The sequence below is a fragment of the Danio aesculapii genome, chromosome 22 (genome assembly GCF_903798145.1).
Source record: "Danio aesculapii chromosome 22, fDanAes4.1, whole genome shotgun sequence".
Taxonomy (NCBI): domain Eukaryota; kingdom Metazoa; phylum Chordata; class Actinopteri; order Cypriniformes; family Danionidae; genus Danio; species Danio aesculapii.
Window position 1 is genome coordinate 32824395 of NC_079456.1, and position 23469 is coordinate 32847863.

General features: G+C 35.9%; 1 protein-coding gene across 1 annotated transcript in view; it reads left to right on the forward strand.

The window, feature by feature from the left end:
- Positions 1 to 23469, forward strand: part of ptk7a (protein tyrosine kinase 7a) — a 105609-nt gene that overhangs the window by 65842 nt on the left and 16298 nt on the right. The window contains exons 6-13 of the mRNA XM_056447591.1: positions 2255 to 2385; positions 5459 to 5725; positions 10271 to 10407; positions 13628 to 13763; positions 14684 to 14803; positions 15789 to 15938; positions 19718 to 19862; positions 19968 to 20095. Coding sequence (XP_056303566.1) covers positions 2255 to 2385; positions 5459 to 5725; positions 10271 to 10407; positions 13628 to 13763; positions 14684 to 14803; positions 15789 to 15938; positions 19718 to 19862; positions 19968 to 20095 — 1214 coding nt within the window. The remainder of the gene's footprint in view (positions 1 to 2254; positions 2386 to 5458; positions 5726 to 10270; positions 10408 to 13627; positions 13764 to 14683; positions 14804 to 15788; positions 15939 to 19717; positions 19863 to 19967; positions 20096 to 23469) is intronic.

The window sequence follows — 23469 nt, forward strand, 5'->3', positions numbered from 1 at the left end:
GAAAATTCAACTCTACAGTTTACCAAAGTAACTTTCATTGACACTTTAGTCATTTTAAATAATAATGTGATGTATAAGAAATAATAATATCTAGAGAAGTAAGTCTGTAAAATAACAGAAAATGTGCTGCAGTTTATTACACAGGTTTGTAGCGTAATATACACCACCAACCCAGACAATATAGCACTTCAAATCCCTATTAAAAGTTGCTGGAAGAAAGATCAAGATCCCACAATGCAACTCAAAAACAGAAATAAACAGAAATAAAAACATGAATCACACAATATGGAAAATATTGTGTAAATATAATAGATATTTTTTTACAGTGTAGAACAGGGATGTCAAACTCAATTCCTGGAGGGCCGCAGCCCTGCACACTTTAGTTCCAGCCCTGCTTCAACACACTTACCTGTATAGGTTTCAAACAAGACTGAAAGACTTAGTTTGATCTGCTGTGTTTAATTAGGATTGGAGCTAAACTTTGCAGGGCTGCGGCCCTCCAGGAATTGAGTTTGACATCCCTGGTGAAAAAGACCATTTAGGAGTACATACTAGAGGTGCAACAATACAGACGTTTTAGGATTGGCAAAAAGCTTATTTATTCAGCTATGCAGTTCATATGATGTATAGAATGCCCTATTTAATGTTATCAGACAACCATTTTTATGCTGAGAGACTTTAAAGAAAATATTTTTAAATGTCAATTTTATAGAAGTGGTGTAATTTCTGTCACAAGTAAAGTTTTAGATTTTTATCTCAAGTATTTTTTTATTGTTGTGGATGTCTTTTTATTCTTGTATAATTGAATTATTATTTAAAAGTGATGTTTAGAAAAAGTTGTCAATTTGCTCTGGTGTTTTGCCATGAAGTAGCCAGAGAAGCTGATATGGCAATGAATTCAAAACTCGCTCTCTCTCCCACTCCTCATATTCAATTCAATTCATCTTTATTTCTGGAGAGCTTACTAGTAAAGGGTTGGACCCCTTTTTGCCTTTAGAACTGCCTTAATCTTTAATGGCATAGATTCAACAAGGTACTGGAAATATTCCTCAGACATTTTGCTCCATATTGACATGATAGCATCACACAGTTGCAGCAGATTTATCAGCTGCACATGTATGATGTGAATCTCCCGTTCCACCACATCCCAAAAGTGCTCTATTGGATTGAGTACTGGTGACTGTAGAGGCCATTTGAGTACAGTGAACTCATTGTCATGTTCAAGAAACCAGTCTGAGATGATTCACGCTGTATGACGTGGCGCGTTATCCTGCTGGAAGTAGCCATCAGAAGATGGGTACACTGTGGTCATAAAGGGATGGACATGGTCAGCACCAATACTCAGATTGTCTGTGGCGTTGACACGATGGTCAATTGGTACTAATGGGCCCAAAGTGTGCCTAGAAAATATCCCCCACACCATTACACCACCACCACCAGCCTGAACTGTTGATACAAGGCAGTATGGATCCATGATTTCATATTGTTGACACCAAATTCTGACCCTACCATCTGAATGTCGCAGCAGAAATTGAGACTCATAAGACCAGGCAACGTTTTTCCAATCTTCTATTGTCCAGCTTTGGTGAGCCTGTGTGAATTGTAGCCTCAGTTTCCTGTTCTTGGCTGACAGGAGTGGCACCCGATGTGGTCTTCTGCTGCTGTAGCCCATCTGCCTCATGGTTGGACGTTCAGTGATGCTCTACTGCAGACCTCGGTTGTAACCAGTCTGGCCATTCTCCTCTGACCTCTGGCATCAACAAGGCATTTGCGCCAACAGAACTGCCGCTTGCTGGATGTTTTCTCTTTTTCAGACCATTCTCTGTAAACCCTAGAGATGGTTGTGCATGAAAATCCCAGTAGATCAGCAGTTTCTGAAATACTCAGACCAGCCCGTCTGGCACCAGCAACCATGCCACGTTCAAAGTCACTTAAATCACCTTTCTTCCCCATTCTGATGCTCAGTTTGAATTGCAACAGATCGTCTTGACCATGTCTACATGCCTAAATGCATTGGGTTGCTGTCATCTGATTGGCTGATTAGAAATTTGTGTTAACGAGCAGTTGGACAGGTGTACCTAATAAAGTGGCCGGTGAGTATAGATGAAGTTTTAGTGAATGGAAGCTGCTTCAGTCCAGTTTTCAGAGTTAAAGTGTATCTTTATATGATGTATAAATCTCAAATAGATAAAGAAATGTGGAATTGTGGTCCAGGGTCACATTTATTGAACTCTCCTTTCTCTTCAATCTGCAGGGTGTTTATCCTGAGCAATGGCTCTCTGTTGATCACTCAGGTGAAGCAGAGAAACACAGGCCTGTATAAATGTGTGGCTCAGGGGCCCCGGGGCCCACCTGTCTCCCTCGAGGCCTCGCTGCGGATCGCAGGTAACACAACACACAGCTTCATTAACATCCTGCAGAAAAAAAAAGATGATAGGAAGCCTCTAGAGGACAAATAAACAGACTATGCAAGAACTTTTACATGAGACAGAACTAGACGTCACCTTGGATTTATAAGGTTCTATCTGCGTTCTGAATGATTTTGAGATATTGAGCTTCAAAATTTGTGCAATCCATAGCAAACAATATGTGTGTAGCATTTGTTTTTTATATAAAAAGTCTTAAAATGTAAACAACTTATAAAAAACATCCCATAATGTAAATAAGTTATTGAGTCCTTGTAAGATGGAATTTAGATGTCTGGCGCATAAGCAGAGAATAGTGTTTCTACAGGTTTTTTGTCAAGCCCACACTCAAAAACACACAGTGTTTTATAGAGATATGCAGTGATTGTAAAAAAAAGTCTGGTGCAAACTGGTGCATGTTAAAGTGCTAGAGAGATGAAGAGTTTGTTTTCTACAGGTGGTTTGTCAAGCCCACTCACCTGTGCAAGGCACACAGAATTGCATTGCGATCTTAATTAAATGAATTAATAATAAATACATTAATTTTAAAAAGCATAGTGTAGATTATGTATAAAATAAATGTTGTATCATTCAAATATAGAATGTACAATGCTGTCAGCGTCAATAGCCTAGTGGTAAAGTGCGCCGACATATAGCACCATGGTGCTCACGGCGACCCGAGTTCGATTCCCGGCTCGAGATCCTTTGCCGACCCTTCTTCTCTCCCTGCTCCCAATACTTTCCTGCCTATAATCTCCACTTTCCTGTCCAAATTGAAGGTGAAAAACCCCTAAAAAATAATAATAGGAATAAGAATGTACAATGCTAAAAACGAACCTCTGGAGAAAAGCTCTGTTAACTCACATTACCTTTGTCTTATGTTTTGCTCTCCATCTTTTTCTGCTAACCTCAGAAATCGAGGACATGATGGCAAAGCCCAGTAAAAATAGTGGCTTATGTCAAACCGCGACAATATTTATTTACTAATCGTGAAATACTGATATCACGACACAAAATAGGATTAATTGTGCAGCCCAATGCTAATCAGTTTTTCCACTGTTTCAGAAATTGAGAACATGATGGTGAAGCCTATTAAAAATATCAGTTGGGTCTTTATAATGTCAAATCCCGACAATATTTATTTACTGATTGTGAAATACAATTATTGCAATAAAAAATCGAATTAATCGTGCAGCCCCATTCATGTCAGTTTTTTGCTTTTTGACTGTTTCAGAAATTGAGGACATGATGGCGAAACCCATTTAAAATAACAGCTTATAATGCAAAACTGTGACTATTTATTTACTGATTGTGGGTCAAATATCGTTATCGTGATAAAAATCTAATTAACTGCATAGCCCTAAGCAAACCAATTTTTGACTGTTTCAGAAATTGAGGACATGATGGCGAAACCCATCAAAAAAAGGTTCGGTCTTTATAATATACAATCACGACAATATTTATTTACTGATCATGGGTCACAACTACTGTTATCGCAATAAAAATGGGATTAATCGTCCAGCCCAATGCAAACCAGTTTTTTGACTGTTTCAGAAATCGAGGACATGATAGTGAAGCCCAGTCAAAATAGTGGCTTATGTCAAACCGCGATAATATTCATTTACTAATCGTGTAATATTGTTATTGCGATAAAACATAGGATTGTTCGTTGAGCCCAATTCAAACCAGTTTTTTGATTGTTTCAGAAATCGAGGACATGATGGTGTAAACCCATTAGTAATAACAGCTTATAATGTAACATTGCAACTTGATTTGCTGATCGTGGATCACAAATGTCGTTATCACAATAAAAATTGTATAATTTTTGTATAATTTCAGAAATCGAGGACATTATGGCGAAGCCCATTAAAAATAAAAACTTATTATGTCAAATTGCAACTTTTTATTTTTCGTGATCGCGAAATATCATTATCGCGATGAAAACAGGATTAATCATGCAGCTCTAAGCAAACTAGTTTTTCGACTGTTTCAGAAATCGAGGACATGATGGAAAAGCCCATTAAAATATCAGCTTGGTTTTTATAAAAAAAAAATCGTGACTATTTATTTACTGATTGTGAAATTATCGTTATCGTGATTAAAAAAAAATATGATTAAACGTGCGGCCCAATAAAAACCAATTTTTTGTTTATTGACTGTTTTAGAAATCTAGGACATGATAGCGAAACCCATTAAAAATAAAGGCTTAGTCTTTATAATGTAAAATTGCAAAAATATTTATTTACTGATTGTGAAATATTGTTATCGCGATAAAAATAAGATTAATCGTGGAGCCCAATGCAAACTAGTTTTTTGACTATTTCAGCTTATGCGTTTGACCATTTCTAGTACATGTTGGCGAAGCCCATTTATAATAATGACTTTGTTTTTATATTGTAAAGTCACGACAATATTTAATTAGTGATCGTGAAATATCGTTATTGCAATTAAAAAAATCGCAGATCACAAATATCGTTACACAATGAAAAAATAGGATTAATTGTGCAGCCACGTTCACACCAGTTTTTCTTGTTTTGTGACCGTTTCAGAAATCGAGAATATGATGGCGAAGCCCATTAAAAATAATGGCTGATAAAGTTAAATTGCGACAATATTTATTTAATGATCGTGGGTCACAAATATTGTTATTGTGATTAAAAAAAAATAGTATTAATTGCGCAGCCCTATGCAAACCATCAAAAAAAGATGTCGCCGCAATTGCCTAGTGGTTAGCGCGCTGACATATGGTGCAGTAGCACTTCAGGGCCTCCCGAGTTCAAATCCCGGCTCAAGGACATTTCCCGTCCTTACCCCCCTCTCTCCCACTTCGCATCCTGTCTGAAATACTGTCCTATCCACTTAATAAAGACAAAAAGGCCAAAAATAAATCTTAAAAAAAGAAAAAAAGATGGCGAAGCCCATTCAAAATAACGGCTATAATGTCAGATCACGACAATACTGATCATGAGAATTTACTGATTATAAAATATTGTTATTGCGATACAATTAATCATGCAGCCCTAAACCAGTTTTGTTATTTTTACCCGTTTCAGAAATCGAGGACATGATGGCGAAGCAGTCTCGTGTGTTCAGTGCTGATTCTCTAGAGCGGGTCACCTGTCGACCTCCCTATGGACACCCGCAGCCCGAGGTGTGGTGGGAGCGCGCGGGACAGAGGGTCCCAGACCAGGGCAGAGTTTATCAGGATGGACACGACCTGATCTTCAGTCCCACGCGTGGAGAAGACTCTGGCATCTATACATGCTTTGCTCAAAACAAGGCTGGACAGAAGAAACAAGAGCTGACCGTCACTGTGGCCAGTAAGTGAACAATGATCAACAGAGTACTGAATTGAAATACTCAAATAAAAATATCATTACTAGCGGAAAATAGCAAAAGTGTGTGTTGTAAACACTACTGCATAGTATGAGGAGACAAAAGCCTTTATAAAAGAGTAACAAGAATTACACTGAAAACAGAGTGTGAATTACATGGGGGTTTGGGGGAGATTGATCCCCCTAATTAACACTTGGTCTCCCTAAAGGACGTCAAAACAAGATGTATGGGTGGGTCAGAACTTTAAATAGTCAGATGTGTCTGATCTCTGATCTGTATCTTAAATATTATTATTTTAACCCTTGTGCACAGTTCAAATTGAATACCCTTTTGTAATGTTGGGGATGAACCAACCACTGAATTAAACTGCTGTAAAACAGCATCAGATAAATATTTTTTCCTATTGTCCTATTTAAAGCTTGACTCTTCTGTAGGTGCATTTTGCAACATGAGCGGCACATTGATTATATTGAAAGAAGTTGGCTGATTTTCGGGCTCTATGTAATGTCAGTGCCTTGCTTCAGTCACGGTAAAGCAGTAAAGTTTCTTGATTATTACTCCAGAATGAGAGTTTAGTTGCTAGCTAGATCAGCTTAGAAAATAACAACTTTTCATTATCTGTCAGTCTTAAGGCCCGTGCACACTAGGATGCTTTTTGACAATGTTTAACACCCCGTGACTAATGAAAAATGTAGCTGACATCAGTGCCTTTTTCTTGCTGTAAGTTATTTGCAATTTGTGACTTATATGTTTTAAATGTGAGTTTAATTTAATGTGAGAACGCATTACATTGGGGTAGCACGGTGGCGCAGTGGGTAGCACAATTGCCTCACAGCAAGAAGGTTGCTGGTTCGAGCCCGGGCTGGGTCGGTTGGTGTTTCTGTGTGGAGTTTGAATGTTCTCCCCGTGTTCGCGTGGGTTTCCTCCGGGTGCTCCGGTTTCCCCCACAAGTCCAAAGACATGCGGTATAAGTGAATTGAGTAAGCTAAATAGTCCGTAGTGTATGTGTGTTAGTGTATGAGTGTTTACCAGTGATGGTTTGTGGCTGGAAGGGCATCTGCTGTGTAAAACATGTGCTGGATAAGTTGGCGGTTCATTCCGCTGTGGCGACCGCAGATTTATAAAGGGACTAAGCCGAAAAGAAAATGAATGAATGTATAATACAGTTTCAGTGAGTTCTATTTGTTTTTTAAAAACTCTCATTTTTATTTTTATTTCAGTTAACGAATATGATTTTTTCAGTTTCAGTTTGGCGTTTTTTCGTTCGTTTTTGTTAACTCTAATAACCTTGTACTGTGGAACGTCTTACACCCAACTCTGGTAATAATACTGATGATAACTTTTTAAAAACATTGTTCTTGACTGTTACGCCAGAACGAGAGTATCGAGACAGGCCTAATCAGCGCACTCCGCTCTTCAGACCCAGTGGCAGTTCTAGACCAGAGTAACTGGGGGGCCGGGCAGGGGCCACTTGTACTTTTAGGGGGCACACTTTAACATGCATCACAAACTACTTTAACAATTATTCGAAGCCATTGATTTATGCATCACTGTGAAGTCTTCATAAACATTCATTCATTAATTTTCTTTTCTGCTTTGTCCCTTTATTAATCTGGTGTCACCACAGTGGAATGAACCGCCAACTTATCCAGCATATGTTTTACGCAGCGGATGCCCTTCCAGCTGCAACCCATCACTGGGAAACACTCATACACCACAGACAATTTAGCTTACCCAATTCACCTAAACCACACGTTTTTGGACTTGTGGGAGAAACCAGAGCACCAGGAGGAAACCTACACAAACACGGGGAGAACATGCAAACTCCACACAGAAATGCCAACTGACCCAGCCGGGGCGTGAACCAGCAACCTTCTTGCTGTGAGGCGAATGTGCTACTAACTGCGCCACTGTGCTGCCCTGTCTTCATAAACCCCGAAATGCTAACAGTCGAATCTGATTTAATGATCTATGCTAAGGATCTATGCTCCCCGTCTTATTTAAAAATTATAATATTTTTCCCCACTAGACTTGTCACGACTGAAATCAAAAACGAATGAAGGCAAAACTAAACGAGTTGAATATGACTGTTACATGAGCGTGACTGAAAACTAAACTGGTTCAATGAGTTGCATCTGTTTTCCAGTACTTGCCGACTGTTTGTAAGTTCAAGACTGCATTTCCTAACGTAAAACTATGTACACTCAATTTCTGATTAATAATAGCCTCTGCATAGCCGAGGACTTCCTCTATTAAATGTTTTGAAATCGCTATTGAAAACAGAAGCCTAATATAATCAACAGTGGCCATTTTGATCGTGTTTCACAGCATGAACATAACTGAAGATGAATCTTTTTATTACCTGTGTCAATTTGGGGTTAACTTCTGACGAATGCAGGGAACTGAAGTGTGCACTGCGCAGCACCGTCACTGGCAGAGAGAGCGAGAGCACGCACTCACTTTCGCGTGCCATCGATGGCTGATTTCGCTTCTCCGTGGCGTTTTGACACTAAAATACGCGTCCAAATTTTGGGGGGCCAGAGGAGGGGCCAAGCTTGTTGACACGGTGGCACCCCCAAATCCCCCCCACCACCCCCCCCACCCCCATCCGTAGGACCGCCACTGTTCAGACCATGCAAGTTCATCTAAAATGGAGACCTGAACACAAAGTCTGTGCTTATAGAGCACTGTTATGGCTTTTATACATGACACATTCAGAATTAAACGGTAAAGTTAGTGCCTTACTGTCCTCTAATGAGTATATTTCATTCCACTGGTTTTCCACCATTATGGCCGTTACTAATACTGAATTAAGGTTCTGTCTGACATCCGACTCAATGACAAAAAATCTGTCATTGTGAGCGCAATAGGAACTTTCAGGAGCATAAATAAACGACTATTCTCTCTCCAAAAACTTCCCATGGTGACTTGACCGAAAATGTTGAAAACCAATAGCCATTGTGTTTTCTTTTCGATGTGATAGCCATTGCATTTTTATTTTTATTTTCTAGAAAAAAGAAACGGTCAGTGTATCTTTTGGTCATTGGATTTTCATTTTAGAAACAGATATTGAAAATGAAAAATGAGTCGACTGACCAAACCCTTTATTCCCCACAGCCGTGTCTCCATGAACACTCCATTAAACACGGTGCATGTTCAGATTTAACCCTCAGCTGGATGTTTTTCTTCACTTAGAGCTGTGCTACACACTGCATGACGATCATTCTCAAAAACCCACAATAGGGGCTCTTTAAAGAAATGCCTCATGCTTGTTTTTTTTATTTTGAAAATAATTTTTAAAAAACTTCTCCATCAACCAGATTGGCACTTTTGTTCAAGTGCCTGGAGCTCCTGAATTTATCGTAAACACCACTTGGAGGCGCTCAACCATATTCACTTTTATTCAATCTTGAAATAACACTGATGAAAAGCATGAGCGAAGAGCATACCAGTGTGTTCGAGCTTTCAGTACACAGTGTACCTACAAAAGAGACCAGCTTTAAATAGAAAAAAGATCAAAGCTCTTGGTCATTTTTAAGCAAGATGCTAACAGTCTAATCTGATTTAATGATCTATGCTAAGCTAAGCTAAAAGAGCTCCCGCCAGACCCAGAGATCGTCTGAATAAATTTTAAAAAAGGAAAAATTCACATGTATTACTCTAGAAGAGCTCTTTGGTCATTTTTTGATGAGATGCTATTGGTCTAATCCGATTCAATGATCTATGCGAAGCTAAAATAAGCTAAAAGTGCTCCTGCCAGACCTGGAGATCGGCTGAATAGATGAATAGATGAAAACAAAAAGGCAAAACTCTTGTGTATAACTCTAGAAGAGCTCTTTGATCGTTTTTGAGTGAGATGCTAATGGTCTAATCCGATTTACTAGTCTATGCTAAGCTAAGCTAAAAGTTCTCCTGCCAGACCTGGAGTTGGAGGCTGAATCGATTAAAAAATGGTGAAACTCATATGTATAACTCTAGAAGAGCTTTTTGGTCATTTTTTGAGTGAGATGCTAATGGTCTAATCCGATTCAATGATTTATGCTAAGCTAAGCTAAAAGTTCTCCCGCCAGACCCGGATATTGGCTGAATTGATTAAAAAAATGATAAAACTCAGCGGTTTAACACTAGGAGAACTGTAAAATGAGCCTATTTTCATAAATAAAGTGGAGTGTTCTTTTAAAGAGACTAATATATGTAATCCCAGACCGGGGCTCTCATTTATAAAAGTCGAAAAACAAATATTGCTTGAGGGAGCTAATAATATTGACCTTAAAATGGTTTAAAAAAAATAAAAAACTGCTTTTATTCTAGCCAAAATAAAACAAATAAGACTTTCTCCAGAAGAAACAATATTATCAGACATACTGTGAAAAAATCCTGAATCTGTTAAACGTGGGAAATATTGGAAACATTCACAGGAGGGCGAGTAATTTTGCCTTCGACTGTATATATCTGTCAAGATCTCAAAAATATGTGCTTTTAGTGTTTTATGACTCTTTAATTCCTGAACACTTTCTCCTGATGTGCAGCCAAGCCGGAGTGGGTCCAGAAGCCAGTGGACAGTCAGCTGGAGGAAGGTCGCGCTGGGTTCCTGCACTGCCACACGCGAGCCAACCCCGAACCACAGGTCACATGGTACCGCAACTTGCAGCCAATCAGCGCAGAGGTGAGGCGCACACTGATGTCACGCCACTATTATATTAGCAACACGATCTCGAACCTTGTCCTGAGGCCACTGTAGGCTTTTCACGTCTCTCTGAAATTAAAGCTCTGCTCATTTTTTCTTTGCGAAGGTGAAAGTTGATCCTCTGCTGCAGTGGAGATCGTGACGTCATTGTGGAGGCTTTTTATTTACATGCAGATTCATTGAGATTTTGTTTATGGATTTATTTATTTATTAAAGTGATAGTTCATCTGAAAATAAATCTTTACTCAACATTTACTCTCCAACAAGTGTTTATACACCTTTGAGTTTCTTTATTCTGTAGAAAACAAAAGAAGATATTTTGAAGAATGTTTGAAATTATTTATTCACTGGTTGATTTACTTATTAAAGTTATAGATCACCTGAAAATGAAAATTTACTCAACATTTACTCTATCAAGTTTGTTATAAACCTTTATACATTTCTTTTATTCTGAAGAGCACAAAAGAAAATTCTTTGAAGAATGTTTGAAACTATTAATTCATTTTATTATTTGATTTATTTATTTATTAAAGTGATAGCTCACCTGAAAACAAATATTTACTCAACTATTTACTCTCCATCAACTTAGTTATATATACTTATACGTTTCTTTATTATAAAGAAGACAAAGATATTTTGAAGAATGTTTAAAACTTGACTTCATTTATCAGTAATAGTTCACCTGAAAATGAAAATTTACTCAACATTTACTCTATCAAGTTTGTTATAAACCTTTATACATTTCTTTTATTCTGAAGAGCACAAAATAAAATATTTTGAAGAATGTTTGAAACTATTAACTTCATTTTATTATTTGATTTATTTATTTATTAAAATGATAGTTCACCTGAAAATGAATATTTACTCAACATTTACTCTACATAAGTGGTTATACACCTTTACGAGTTTCTTTATTCTGTTAAACACAAAAGAAGATATTTTGTAGAATGTTTGAAACTATTAACTTCATTTATTTATTTGTTTTTATTCATTTATTTATTAAAGTGATAGTTCACCTGAAAACAAATATTTACTCAACTATTTACTCTCCATCAACTTAGTTATATATATATTTATACTTTTCTTTATTCTGAAGAAGACAAAGATATTTTGAAGAATGTTTGAAACTTGACTTCATTTATCAGTAATAGTTCACCTGAAAATGAAAGTTTACTCAACATTTACTCTCTATCAAGTTTGTTATAAACCTTTATAAGTTTCTTTATTCTGTAGAAGACAAAATGAGATATTTTGAAGAATGTTTTAAAATATAGACTTCATTTTATTTATTATTTATTTAAGTAATAGTTCACCTAAAAATGAATATTTACTCAACATTTAGTCTCCATCAAGTGGTTTTAAACTTTACGAGTTTCTTTGTAGGAGACAAAAAAAATTACGAAAAATGTTTGAAACTATTCACTTTATTTATTTAGTCATCTATTTAGTCATTTATTAAAGTGATAGGTCACCTGTTTTGTTTATTTTATTTATCTATTTGTTTCATTTTTACACAAAATAAGATATTTTGAAGAATGTTTGAAACTATTAACTTTTTTTATTTATTTATTAAACTGATATAGTTCATCTGAAAATAAATATTTACTCAGCATTTAATCTCCATCAAGTGGTCATAAACCTTTTTAAGTTTCATTATTCTGTAGAACACCAAAGAAGATATTTTGTAGAATGCTTGAAACTATTAACTTAATTTTATTTACTTATTTATTAAAGTGATCGATCACCTGAAAACAATTCTTTACTCAACATTTACTCTCCATCAACTTTGTTATAAACCTTTAAAAGTTTCTTTATTCTGTTGAACACAAAAGATATTTTGAAGAATGTTTGAAACTATTGACTTAATTTTATTTATTTATTTATTTATTAAAGTGATAGTTCAAATCAAATGGTTATTAACCTTTACATGTTTCTTTATTCTGTAGAACAAAAAAGAAGATATTTTGAAGAATGTTTAAAACTACTGACTTCATTTATTTACTTATTTATTAAAGTGATAGTTCACCTGAAAATGAATATTTACTCAAGATTTACTCTCCATTAGGTAGTTATAAACCTTTGAGTTTCTTTATTCTGTAGAACACAAAAGATATTTTAAAGAAGGTTTGAAACTATCAAATTCGTTTTAATTATTTATTTATTATTTATTTATTTATTTATTAAAGTGGTAGTTCACCTGAAAACACATATTTATTCAACTATTTACTCTCCATCAACTTTGTTATAAACCTTTATAAGTTTCCCTATTCTGAAGAAGACAAAATAAGATATTTTGAAGAATGTTTGAAACTATCGACTTTGTTTTATTTATTGATTGATTGATTGATTTATTTCAGTGATAGTTTACCTCAAACCTAATATTTACTCAACATTTACTCTTAAATTTGTTATAAACCTTTATAAGTTTCTTTATTCTGTCAAACACAAAAGAAGATATTTTGAAGAATGTTTGAAACTATCAAATTCGTTTAATTTTTTTATTTATTATTTAAGTGATAGATCATCTAAAAACAAATATTTACTTAACATTTACTCTCCATCAACTTTGTTATAAATCTTTATCAGTTTCTTTATTCTGAAGAAGACAAAAGATGTTTTGAAGAATGTTTGAAACTATTGACTTTATTTATTTTAGGTATTCGTCTAGTCATTCATTTATTTAGTCAATTATTAAAGTGATAGTTCACCTGTTTTGTTTTTATTTTATTTTGTTTTATTTATCTACGTATTCCATTTTATTTTATTTTAAATTATTTAATTATTTTAATAAATTTAATTTCATTCATATATATATATATATATATATATATATATATATATATATATATATATATATATATATATATATATATATATATTTAGATATATATTTATTTATTATTATTATTATTATTATTATTTTTATTATTATTATTATTATTTTTTATTTAAACTAAAAGTTATAAACCTTTTAAAAGTTTTTTTTTATTATTTTGTATAACACAAAAGAAGATATTTTGAAGAATGTTTGAAACCATTGACTTCAGTTATAGAAACAAAAAATACTATGGAAGTCAATGGTTACAGGAAAGAAGAAAGAAACGCATAAAGTAACACCTGTTTCAAATGCAGTCCCTAGTTTATTTTTATTTCTTTATTCATGTTGTTATTTAATGCACTCTTTCTGTCTTTTTGACAGGACGTCCGCTTCAAGCTCTTCTCCAATGGGACTCTTCGTATAAATAACGTGGAGGTGTATGACGGCCACATGTACAGCTGCGAGAGCAGAACGGAGGCAGGAAGAGTGAATGCCCAGGCGAGGGTTTTTGTGCTTGGTGAGGAACTTTTGTTGTGTTTTATTTTTGAGTCTTAAAGGCACAGTGTGTCATTTCTTACACTAGAGGGCATGTATTCACAACAAGCAAAAGCATAGTTTGATGACTCTGTGTAATGAGTATTGAACACGTCGTGTTTTTTCCTGGGTATATTATTTCTAAAGGAGCTGTTGACGTGGGATTAAACCAGATTTTGGTAAAAGCACACACAATACCAACATTAAAATAAAACAGAAGAAATCTGAGAAATGGGTGCTGTGTGTTAATAACAGTTGAATGACAGAAGGAGAAAGTACTGAACTACTAAAATATGTTTAATACTTTATATTAAAGTCTTATTTGGTGTAAAAATCTTGATGGTTCTGTGGGTCTCGTCTATCAAATCTGAGCTTTATTTTGTATTTTCCATTGGATTTGAGTCAGGTGATTGGCTGGGCCATTCTACAGCTTGGTTTTCTTTCTCTGAAAGCATTTGAGAGTTTCCTCGGCTGTGTTTTGGGTCATTGTTTTGCTGAAATGTCCACCCTGGGTTCATCTTCATCCTCCTGCTAATGTAGATGTTGGACTGAAGCAGCTGATATTCATTTACACTGAGGAAAAGGGTTGCTGAAGAACTGCTGAGGGATTTCAGCTGCTGTCTGGGCTTTCCATGTCTTTCTACACCTCCCTTTCTTCATGTGTTCAATACTTTTTCCCTGTGTCATTTCATTTCATTACACAGTACTTCATTTTTAAACTAATTCGTTTTGATTTCTTTGCATATATGAATTTCTTTGGGTATTACCAACATCAGAGTGAACATTTCAAGTCAACGGCACCTTTAGAAATATGGTGTTGTGTTCAATGCGTATTTCCCCCACTGTATAAGTTGCTACAGAGCACTTCTCAGCAAGGGTCTGCTATTATTGTTTCTGTTTCAGAGCGTCTGAAGTTCACGCCAACACCGCAGGCCTACCAGTGCCTGGAGCTCAATAAAGAGGGATTTCTGCAGTGTTCAGCAAAGGGCCGACAGACTCCCACCATCCGCTGGATCAGGACAGGTCAGCAGACAAGATACTGAATTACTGCTGATGTGAATTACAGAGGTCCCAGTATGCCACTGTTTACAAGATGCAAAATAAGTCTCTGATGTGTGTGTGTGTGTGTGTGTATGTAAAGTTTTAGCTCAAAATACCACACAGGTAATGTTTTCTAACTCTTTGAAACGGACCCTTTTCGGCTTTGATAATAATTGTGGCGTTTTGGTGACTGTCGCTTTAAATTCAAATGAGATTTTCAAAAGAGGGCGGAGCTACAAATCCCTGTGTGTCGGCATAGTGGCAGATTCAAAAACAAGACTAACGTCCTATGCTAATGAGGAAGAGATGGTCACTAGTGGGCGGGGCTTTCCCCCTCTGATGACACGTACAAAGGGAGAATGTCAATCAGAGTGTTTCTGCAGACTGTTTTAATCAAGTCTGATTAGAACAAACACAATTAATACACTTAAAGTATTTGGATTTTGATTTGCTGAATGACCTGTCAATAAAACTGATGGCCAACAAACAGCGTTTCTGCAGGGTCTTAAAATGTATTAAGTCTCAAAATCCAAATTTTAGGCCTTAAAAAGTCTTAAATTTACTGAAATATTGTGTTGTAGGTCTTAAATCTTTTTTTTTCGTAATTTCTTGTTCATGTATTGCTACTCAATCTGGCCAAAACCCATACAATCACCAACAATAAATCTCAATAAGACTTTAAACTGTAAAAACAGTAGTTTTTAACTCTGTTTATCATAATGGTTTAATTATTTTCCTTACAATAACATTTGTTTAAAAGTCCTCTATGTATTTACTGTGCGTCTCTAGCTGTATCAGTGTGTGTGTGTGTGTGTGATATTGAGAGTATGTGCGTCTCAGCCGCCCCCTGCAGATGGCAGTGATATTATGTATTATTGAGTGTGTGTGTGTCTCTGGCGCCCCCTGCCGATGGCAGTTGTATTGAGTGTGTCTTATTGTTTGTTTGTGCGTGTGTGTGTGTGTGCAGATGGCAGTGATATGGCAGTGTGGGTGGAGCAGCAGAGAGGATCACTGCACTTCACCACAGTTACCCGAGCAGATGCTGGAAACTACACCTGCCTCGCCACCAATGACCAGCAGGGGGAGATCCGAGCCGTCGTGCAGCTCACTGTCGCAGGTACAAACACACACACACCCATATGCTGCATCCCAATTCACATGCTTATGCTATGATCTAAAAGTATACACTTTTTTGTGAAGTAAGTGTGTAAGAGAAGAGTGTGCAAGCTTTGGGGGAAGCTACTTCCTCATTAGCGGACCATTATGTTGTTTAATTACAAGACCTGTCGACTCAATTACCTAGACTTAATTACCTACAACATTGGAGAGTGTTAGTCTGTCATTCACAAGTCTTTCATGCAGAGAAATCTCCTCAGTGTTTGCAGAATTCTGCATTCAGAGAGTTCATTTCCAAACACGTCTTTATTTTTGTTCACATTGTTGTTGCAGATCTAATATAACACAGAAAACATGATTTTAAACATGTTCTAACTGGCTAGATATTCAATAGCACTCATTCAAACAACTTTACTGAAGCCTCTCTACTTGACGGTTGGTCTTGCGCGTCCGCCATATTTGTAGTCTGTTTACACTTTCCCCCTGAGTTTGTAGTTGTAATCAAGTTCATGTTCACTGTGCAATACATTGTGGGTAATATTAGCTACAGTTAGATTTCCGATGGTTTTTATGCTAGATAAATAAACCATCCGGAAACATTTATTATACTTTCAACATACTATGGTTTAGGACATACTAATTTAAGGCTATTTAGGATTGATGGCATGCGAATAGGGATGCAGCAACACACTTTTCACATGCATTTAGATATATTTAGCTGCAAACCTAGCCACATTTCAGGCATTTGCAGTGCTGTATCATATAGGGTTATGGTTAGGACAGATCAATCTCGGTTTTGTATCATTCAATGAGCTATCCCAAGAACGTCCACGTAAATTATATGTGCAGTATTTACTAACTATAGATGAAATACTACAAATCAGAGCTGCTGCTGGCCAAAAGGGTGCCCGAAGCAAAATTTAACTGTGGTGCCTCTACATGCACAAACATATATATTTAAACATGTATTTATATATATTCATTCATTCATTTTCTTTTCGGCTTAGTCCCTTTATTAATCTGGGGTCTCCACAGCAGAATGAACCGCCAACTTATCCAGCGTATGTTTTACGCAGTGGATGCCCTTCCAGCTGCAACCCAACACTGGGAAACATCCATACACACTCATTCACACACATACACTACCAACAATTTAGCTTACCCAATTCACCTGTACCGCATGTTTTTGGACTTGTGGCGGAAACCAGAGCACCCGGAGGAAACCCACGCAAACACAGGGATATATATATTAGATATTTTTTATATATATATATATATATATATATATATATATATATATATATATATATATATATATATATATATATATATATTAGATTAGATTAGATTTTCTGGCATATACAGTTAAAGTCAGAATTATTAGCCCCCCTTTGAATGTTTTTTCTTTTTTAAATATTTCCGAAATTGTTTAACAGAGCAAGGAAATTTTCACTGTATGTCTGATAATATTTTTTCTTCTGGAGAAAGTCTTATTTGTTTTATTTCGGCTAGAATAAAAGCAGTTTCATTTATTTTTTTTATTTAATTTTTAGGTCAAAATTATTAGCCCCTTTAAGCTATATATTTTCTCGACTGTCTACAGAACATACCATCGTTGTACAATAACTTGCCTAATTACCCTAACCTGCCTAGTTAACCTAATTAACCTAGTTAAGCCTTTAAATGTCACTTTAAGCTGTATATAAGTGTCTTGAAAATATCTAGTCAAATATTATTTACTGTCATCATGGCAAAGAGAAAATAAATCAGTTATTAGAAATGAGTTCTTAAAACTATTATATTTAGAAATGTGTTGAAAAAAATCTTCTCTCTGTTAAACAGAAACTGTTGTGTTAAAGAGCGGTTGTTTTCACATGGCTGTTTTCACATTCTTCTACATAGGAATATCTATGTGTCTCTTTTATGTTGTTTATAATTGTTTAAATGGGCTAAAATAAGAAATACCGAACAGCTTTTATAGTTTTTGCTCATAAAAAGGGAAAAGTTCAAGAAACTGTTTAAAAAAACAGAATGTAATAATAGGCATGTAATAAACATTTATTCAATACATCCATGTGTACAAACTTTATTTGAGCACGATAATTCGTTTGACAGCACCAATAAAGATTATATACAGGCCTAGCTATGTGTGTTATATGTTAATGTGTTATATAAAAATAAGATACAACCCCAACCACACTTGTGCTAAATCCAGGAGAATATAATAACGTACCCTGCCATGTAATCGCTGCAATTAAATCTCCACTTGTTTTGCAATAATCCAAGTCTTTACTGGCGTTTCGGCAGAATAAACAACCGTAACGTTACGGTCTTTATGCGCAGCAGTGGTAAATGTTTGTTGATGGTAAGTTCATCGACAAAACAAAAAACAAATGCTAGCATTGCGAAAAAACTAGACGGGTTTTATTGTGGAACACTTTTCCCCGTACATAAATAAATAATAATAATAATATTTAATAATACATAAATAAATAATAATGTAGACTATGTGACCACGCTATTGTATGCTTTCATCTGTTATTTTGGGATGTCTGTAAGATATTCGCATAGGGGAAAACTATAGTAATTTATTATAAACATATTTTTGAAGCACATAGTATAATAAAGTGTATAATGTGTACAACTCTGTTAATGAAGGCTACAGAATACTGAACTATAGTAAACTAATAAATACTGTAACATTAGTGTAAACTGTGGTGTATTGTGATGGTGTATAATTAAACCGTAGAAAACTGAAGCCTGTTGAATAATTACAACAGTTGTACCACAGCAACAATATAATTACTACTAGTTAATTCAAGTAATTATCTATTGACCTTATTCTTCAATGCGGAAGTGCGCGCGTTTTTGCGATTGTTTTAGAACGTCCGATTCAGCTGCCTATGGGAGAAATGACTAGGAATAATAAACAGCAGAAAACGGTCAAACTACTTACTCCACAAACAAGTGTTTGCACGACAATACAGACAGAGTAGAATAATATAATAAGAAAATATCAGTTTGCAACACCAAGCAGCAAAACGAGCTGTTTTTAAGGTTTAAAAATGAATGGAAGTGAATGAGACCGGAAGTCTCGAGCCAAAATAATTCAAATGGCTGCGCCCACTCGTACGCGGAGAATAAGGTGAATAGTATGCTTCCAAACACTATAGTAGCCTATATACTATAGTATTTTTCATGTAGCTTAATAGCCTATACGGTATCTTCCGCCTTGATGACAGGCAAATATATTTTATTTTAGTGGAAACCTCGGCCCTCTTCATAAAATAAGGATCATGCCCAACATATGTGCTTATTTTCTATTTATATCTCCTGAAATATGGTATAAATCTCTAAAAAATGCAGACTCCCATTCAGTTTTTTACTTCCTGCTCTCCATCTGAGTTTCGCGCGTCATAAGAACCACGTGATTGAAAATAAGCTAGATACAGTTGAGGGCAAAATTGGCTAACACACTCAACCAACAGAAATGATGAGTCTGTTAGGTTGTAATAACTCTTTTCATCATCTTTCTGAAGGAAACGCCTACTTTCCTACATCCAATCAGCTCGCAGTAAAACAAACAAGCCACGCCCACTGCTTTCTCATTTAATATTCCGTTTCTCTGCGTCACAATACGAAAAATTGCAGCCTCCGGTTCATGTGCACTTTAATAGTTTTTCGTCAGTGTATTATTGACTCCCTGTTCATAAGGGTGCGCTCTAGGCTTCATCCTCACACAGATCTCTGTTTAATGATGTGTTTCTGTGTTTTGTTCAGTGTATGTGGTGTTCAAGCTGAAGCCGGAGAATACTACGGTATATCAGGGACACACCGCGGTACTTCACTGTCAGGCCACTGGAGATCCTCCACCCTTCATCCAGTGGAAGAAAAAGGACAAGTTCTTGGAGGCGGGCAAGAGCAGGTACAGACCCAATATCACTGGTTTTACCACAGGGTGAAATCTTAACTCATCACTCTATGGGGTTGTTTGACTCTGCATGGATCTTCTGCTTTATTTCTGCGTCAGGTTCCAGAAGATGGCCAACGGCTCTCTGGTTATTCATGACGTGAGCACGGAGGACACCGGCAGCTACACGTGCATCGCGGGAAACAGCTGCAACATCGCGCACACTTCTGCGGAGCTCTACGTCGTGGGTGAGTCTGAGAAACCAGACGCTGCTGCTGTTATTATTTTCAGGACTCGCGGATTATTCAGTCCTTTAAGGGTCAGTTCACACCAAAACTTCTGTCATCATTTACTCACTCTTCATCTTTACGTTTCTTTCTTCTGTTGAACACAAAAGGAGCTACTTTGAATCTACCGGTTTCCATACATCTGATATCAGCCACATTTAAAGCAATAATGTGACCAGCTATGCAAAAAAAAAAAAATCAGATCATAAACCTTGCAGTGTGAACGTAGCCTCATTGTGCTAAATCGTAAAACTATCCCATTGATATACACACCAGATATCGCATACGGACCCTGAGCATGCATCAATAGTGCGCCACATTTGTACAGTGCTCCCAGGACAAATGTCATTTAACCGCGCTAGTCAAGACAGTGTGCCAACGTGAAGATGCTGGACGTTAGCGCTGCGTACGGGTGTAGTAACGAGCACACAAAGAAAACCAAGCACAAAGGCAGAACATTTCATTGGTGAGATTTCGTTTTCGTTTTTTTGTGCCAAATATATTTATTAATATAATAATATACATACAAAAATAAGTAATACACTGTTCTGCTTTTTCATAACTAAGAACCAATGATTATCAGAAAAACAATGTAGTTATAAAATAACATGGTAAATGTAAAAAAATAAATAAATAAATAAATTATTAATAAAATAAAAATATAAACAAGAACAAAAAACTACAAAAGTAATAAATAAATAATAATAAAAACATAATAATAATAAAAATCTTTATTCCTCTTCTGCTTCAGGACTAATAGTGTCAATATAATTCAACAAAGGTTTTCATGTTTTGTAAAACGATTTTAAAGACCCTCTTAATGAAAACCTAATTTTAAACACACAAAAACTGTCTTTTATCCATCTGTCATATGAAGGTGGAGATGTTTGTTTCCACTTAAGGAGAATAAGCCTCCTAGCCAATAATGTGGTAAAAGCCAAAACGTTCTGTATTGTTGAAGGCAAATTTGGCTCAAAAGGAATTCCGAATAGTGCTGTTAAAGGGTTTGGAGTGGCTGATATGTTAGTTCTTTCAAAAGCATCGAATATTTTAGACGAACACACTGTCAATCTTGGACGTGACCAGAACATGTATGTGTATTTTGCTGGAGATTGTTGACACCTATTACAAGTATTACTTCTACTTAGGTATATTTTGGCTAATCTGGCATTAGTGTAGTGTGCTCTGTGAAAAATCTTGCATTGTATTAAACTGTGTCGGGCACATATAGAACAACTGTTTACAAAACTGAGTATGTAATCCCATTCTATTTCACTGATGGTGATCCCCAACTCTTGTTCCCAGGTATTCTTCGTTTTTTTTAGTTTTTGTATGTTATGAACTTTTGTGCTAAACAAGTATTGATGATAATACAGTCACTGCATCGCCATAAGGCAAAGCAGAACCTACTCACACTAAACACTAGGGCTTTTGCTAGTTTTGTTGAATAAAATAAGCAGACAATGCAAAAGAAATATGACAACAAGATGCTGCGGTGTTAGAAACTTGTACTTACTGTCGGCTAAGTGAACGAGTCGTTCATAACAGAGATTCATTTACAAAAGAATCGCTCCCTCTGTTAGCATGAGAAGTGAAAGCAGGAGAGGGGCTGTGTTTCAGGACGTGGATTAGATCAAATTAAACAGGGAGGGTGGATAGTACATTTCCATACACACAAACACATGCTCTTTGTCAGCAATGGCCGTGTGATCACTGATCCATTCATGTAGAAAAGTGATGTAAATTTATAATTTTGGTAATTTAAAAAAAAATATTTGCATACTGACCTCCGGGAAAACTCCCGATCATAGATATATGTGTATACGTGTATATATCTCTAGCTCTGGATGGCCAGTCCTCCACTGCAGCTTGGTCCCGCATTAATTTCAAAGGAGCGCTACCCTGTACTAAAATGGCGGCTCCATTGACGCATTCCTTCCAATAGACAACAACAGGGTAGGCGACATCTAATGTAAATATCTATGAAACTATCCCACTTTTAAAGGGACAGTTCACCCAAAAATGAAAAATGAGTCCGTTTATTCTCCCTAAAGTGGTTTCATAACTGTTCTTTCTTCTGTTGAACACACAAGAAATTATTTTGAAGAACTAAAGACCTGTAGCCATCAAATACAATCTTTTACTTCTGTATATGATGGCAGAGTTTTCTTTTTTTGAGTGAACTGTCCCTTTAAGGAGGGTCTCAGAACTTAACACACCTTATTTGTGGCTATTTTAGAACTTCTGGCATCGCCAACAGGTCAATGTTCAATTTAAAGTTTAATTCATAGCCAAATTAATTCTAATTAAATCCATTTTTATATAAAGCACAATTAAAAACAACAATAAAAAGACCAAGAGTGTGGAAAAAACTGATTAATGGCCATTTTGATTCATCAATATGATTCCACAGCTATAAAAGTGACAGTAGTTTCAGGAAAATGCAATTATTTACTTATTTTTTCCATCACCATCATGAACATTTTACAACTTATTAATTTGCTCAGTAGTTTCTTGTCCATCTTTCATCATAAAAATAATAACAACAAACCTTATTTATCATCTCGCCTTTAAGAGTAGCTTCTCAAAGCACTTTACATGCATGTAAAAAGTATAATGTTAAAAAATACACACTTAGATGCATAAAAATTAGTCCAAACAATAAGGCAAACAGCGTAGACCTAGGGTCTCAAACTCAAATTGGAGGGGGGTCATATAAGTGACTGACAATTCATATGAGGGCCGTTTTTTAACATTCAAGCACAAGAAAAAAGTGGAAACCTGATGTAATTGGTGCACTCAGACATTCTTCCCCAGAGTATCAAAGCTTTTTGTGTCTTATTGTTCATATTAAAGGGGTAGTTTAAATTGCTATGAAAAGACTACAATTGAATAATAACAGGCATAATGATAATAATTATTATGTCCTAATCAATTGTTGCTTAACCAAAAGTTTATCAGATATCGTAAGACAAGCCAAATGGCCCGCTAGCCGGCAGTTTGAGACCCCTGGCATAGACCATCGAAAAACATCTTAAATCATATAAAAGCGCCAATAAAAATGGATTAAAAGCTCAGATATAAGCTGCGTTCCAAATCCCATACTTATGCACTATTCTAAGACATTTTGTAGTGTAAATAGTGTAAGTAATGCATTCACACCGAGAACTCTAAAAATAATAAGTGCACTCTAATTACCCGGATGATGCACTCATTCAGCCGGTAAAATGAAGTGTGTAACGATGGACACTTCACGCACTCAACAGCCGCTGCTTTGCTTACGTAGAGAAAGGGGCGGAGCTATCGGGCACACATGTTGGATAACTTTATTTATT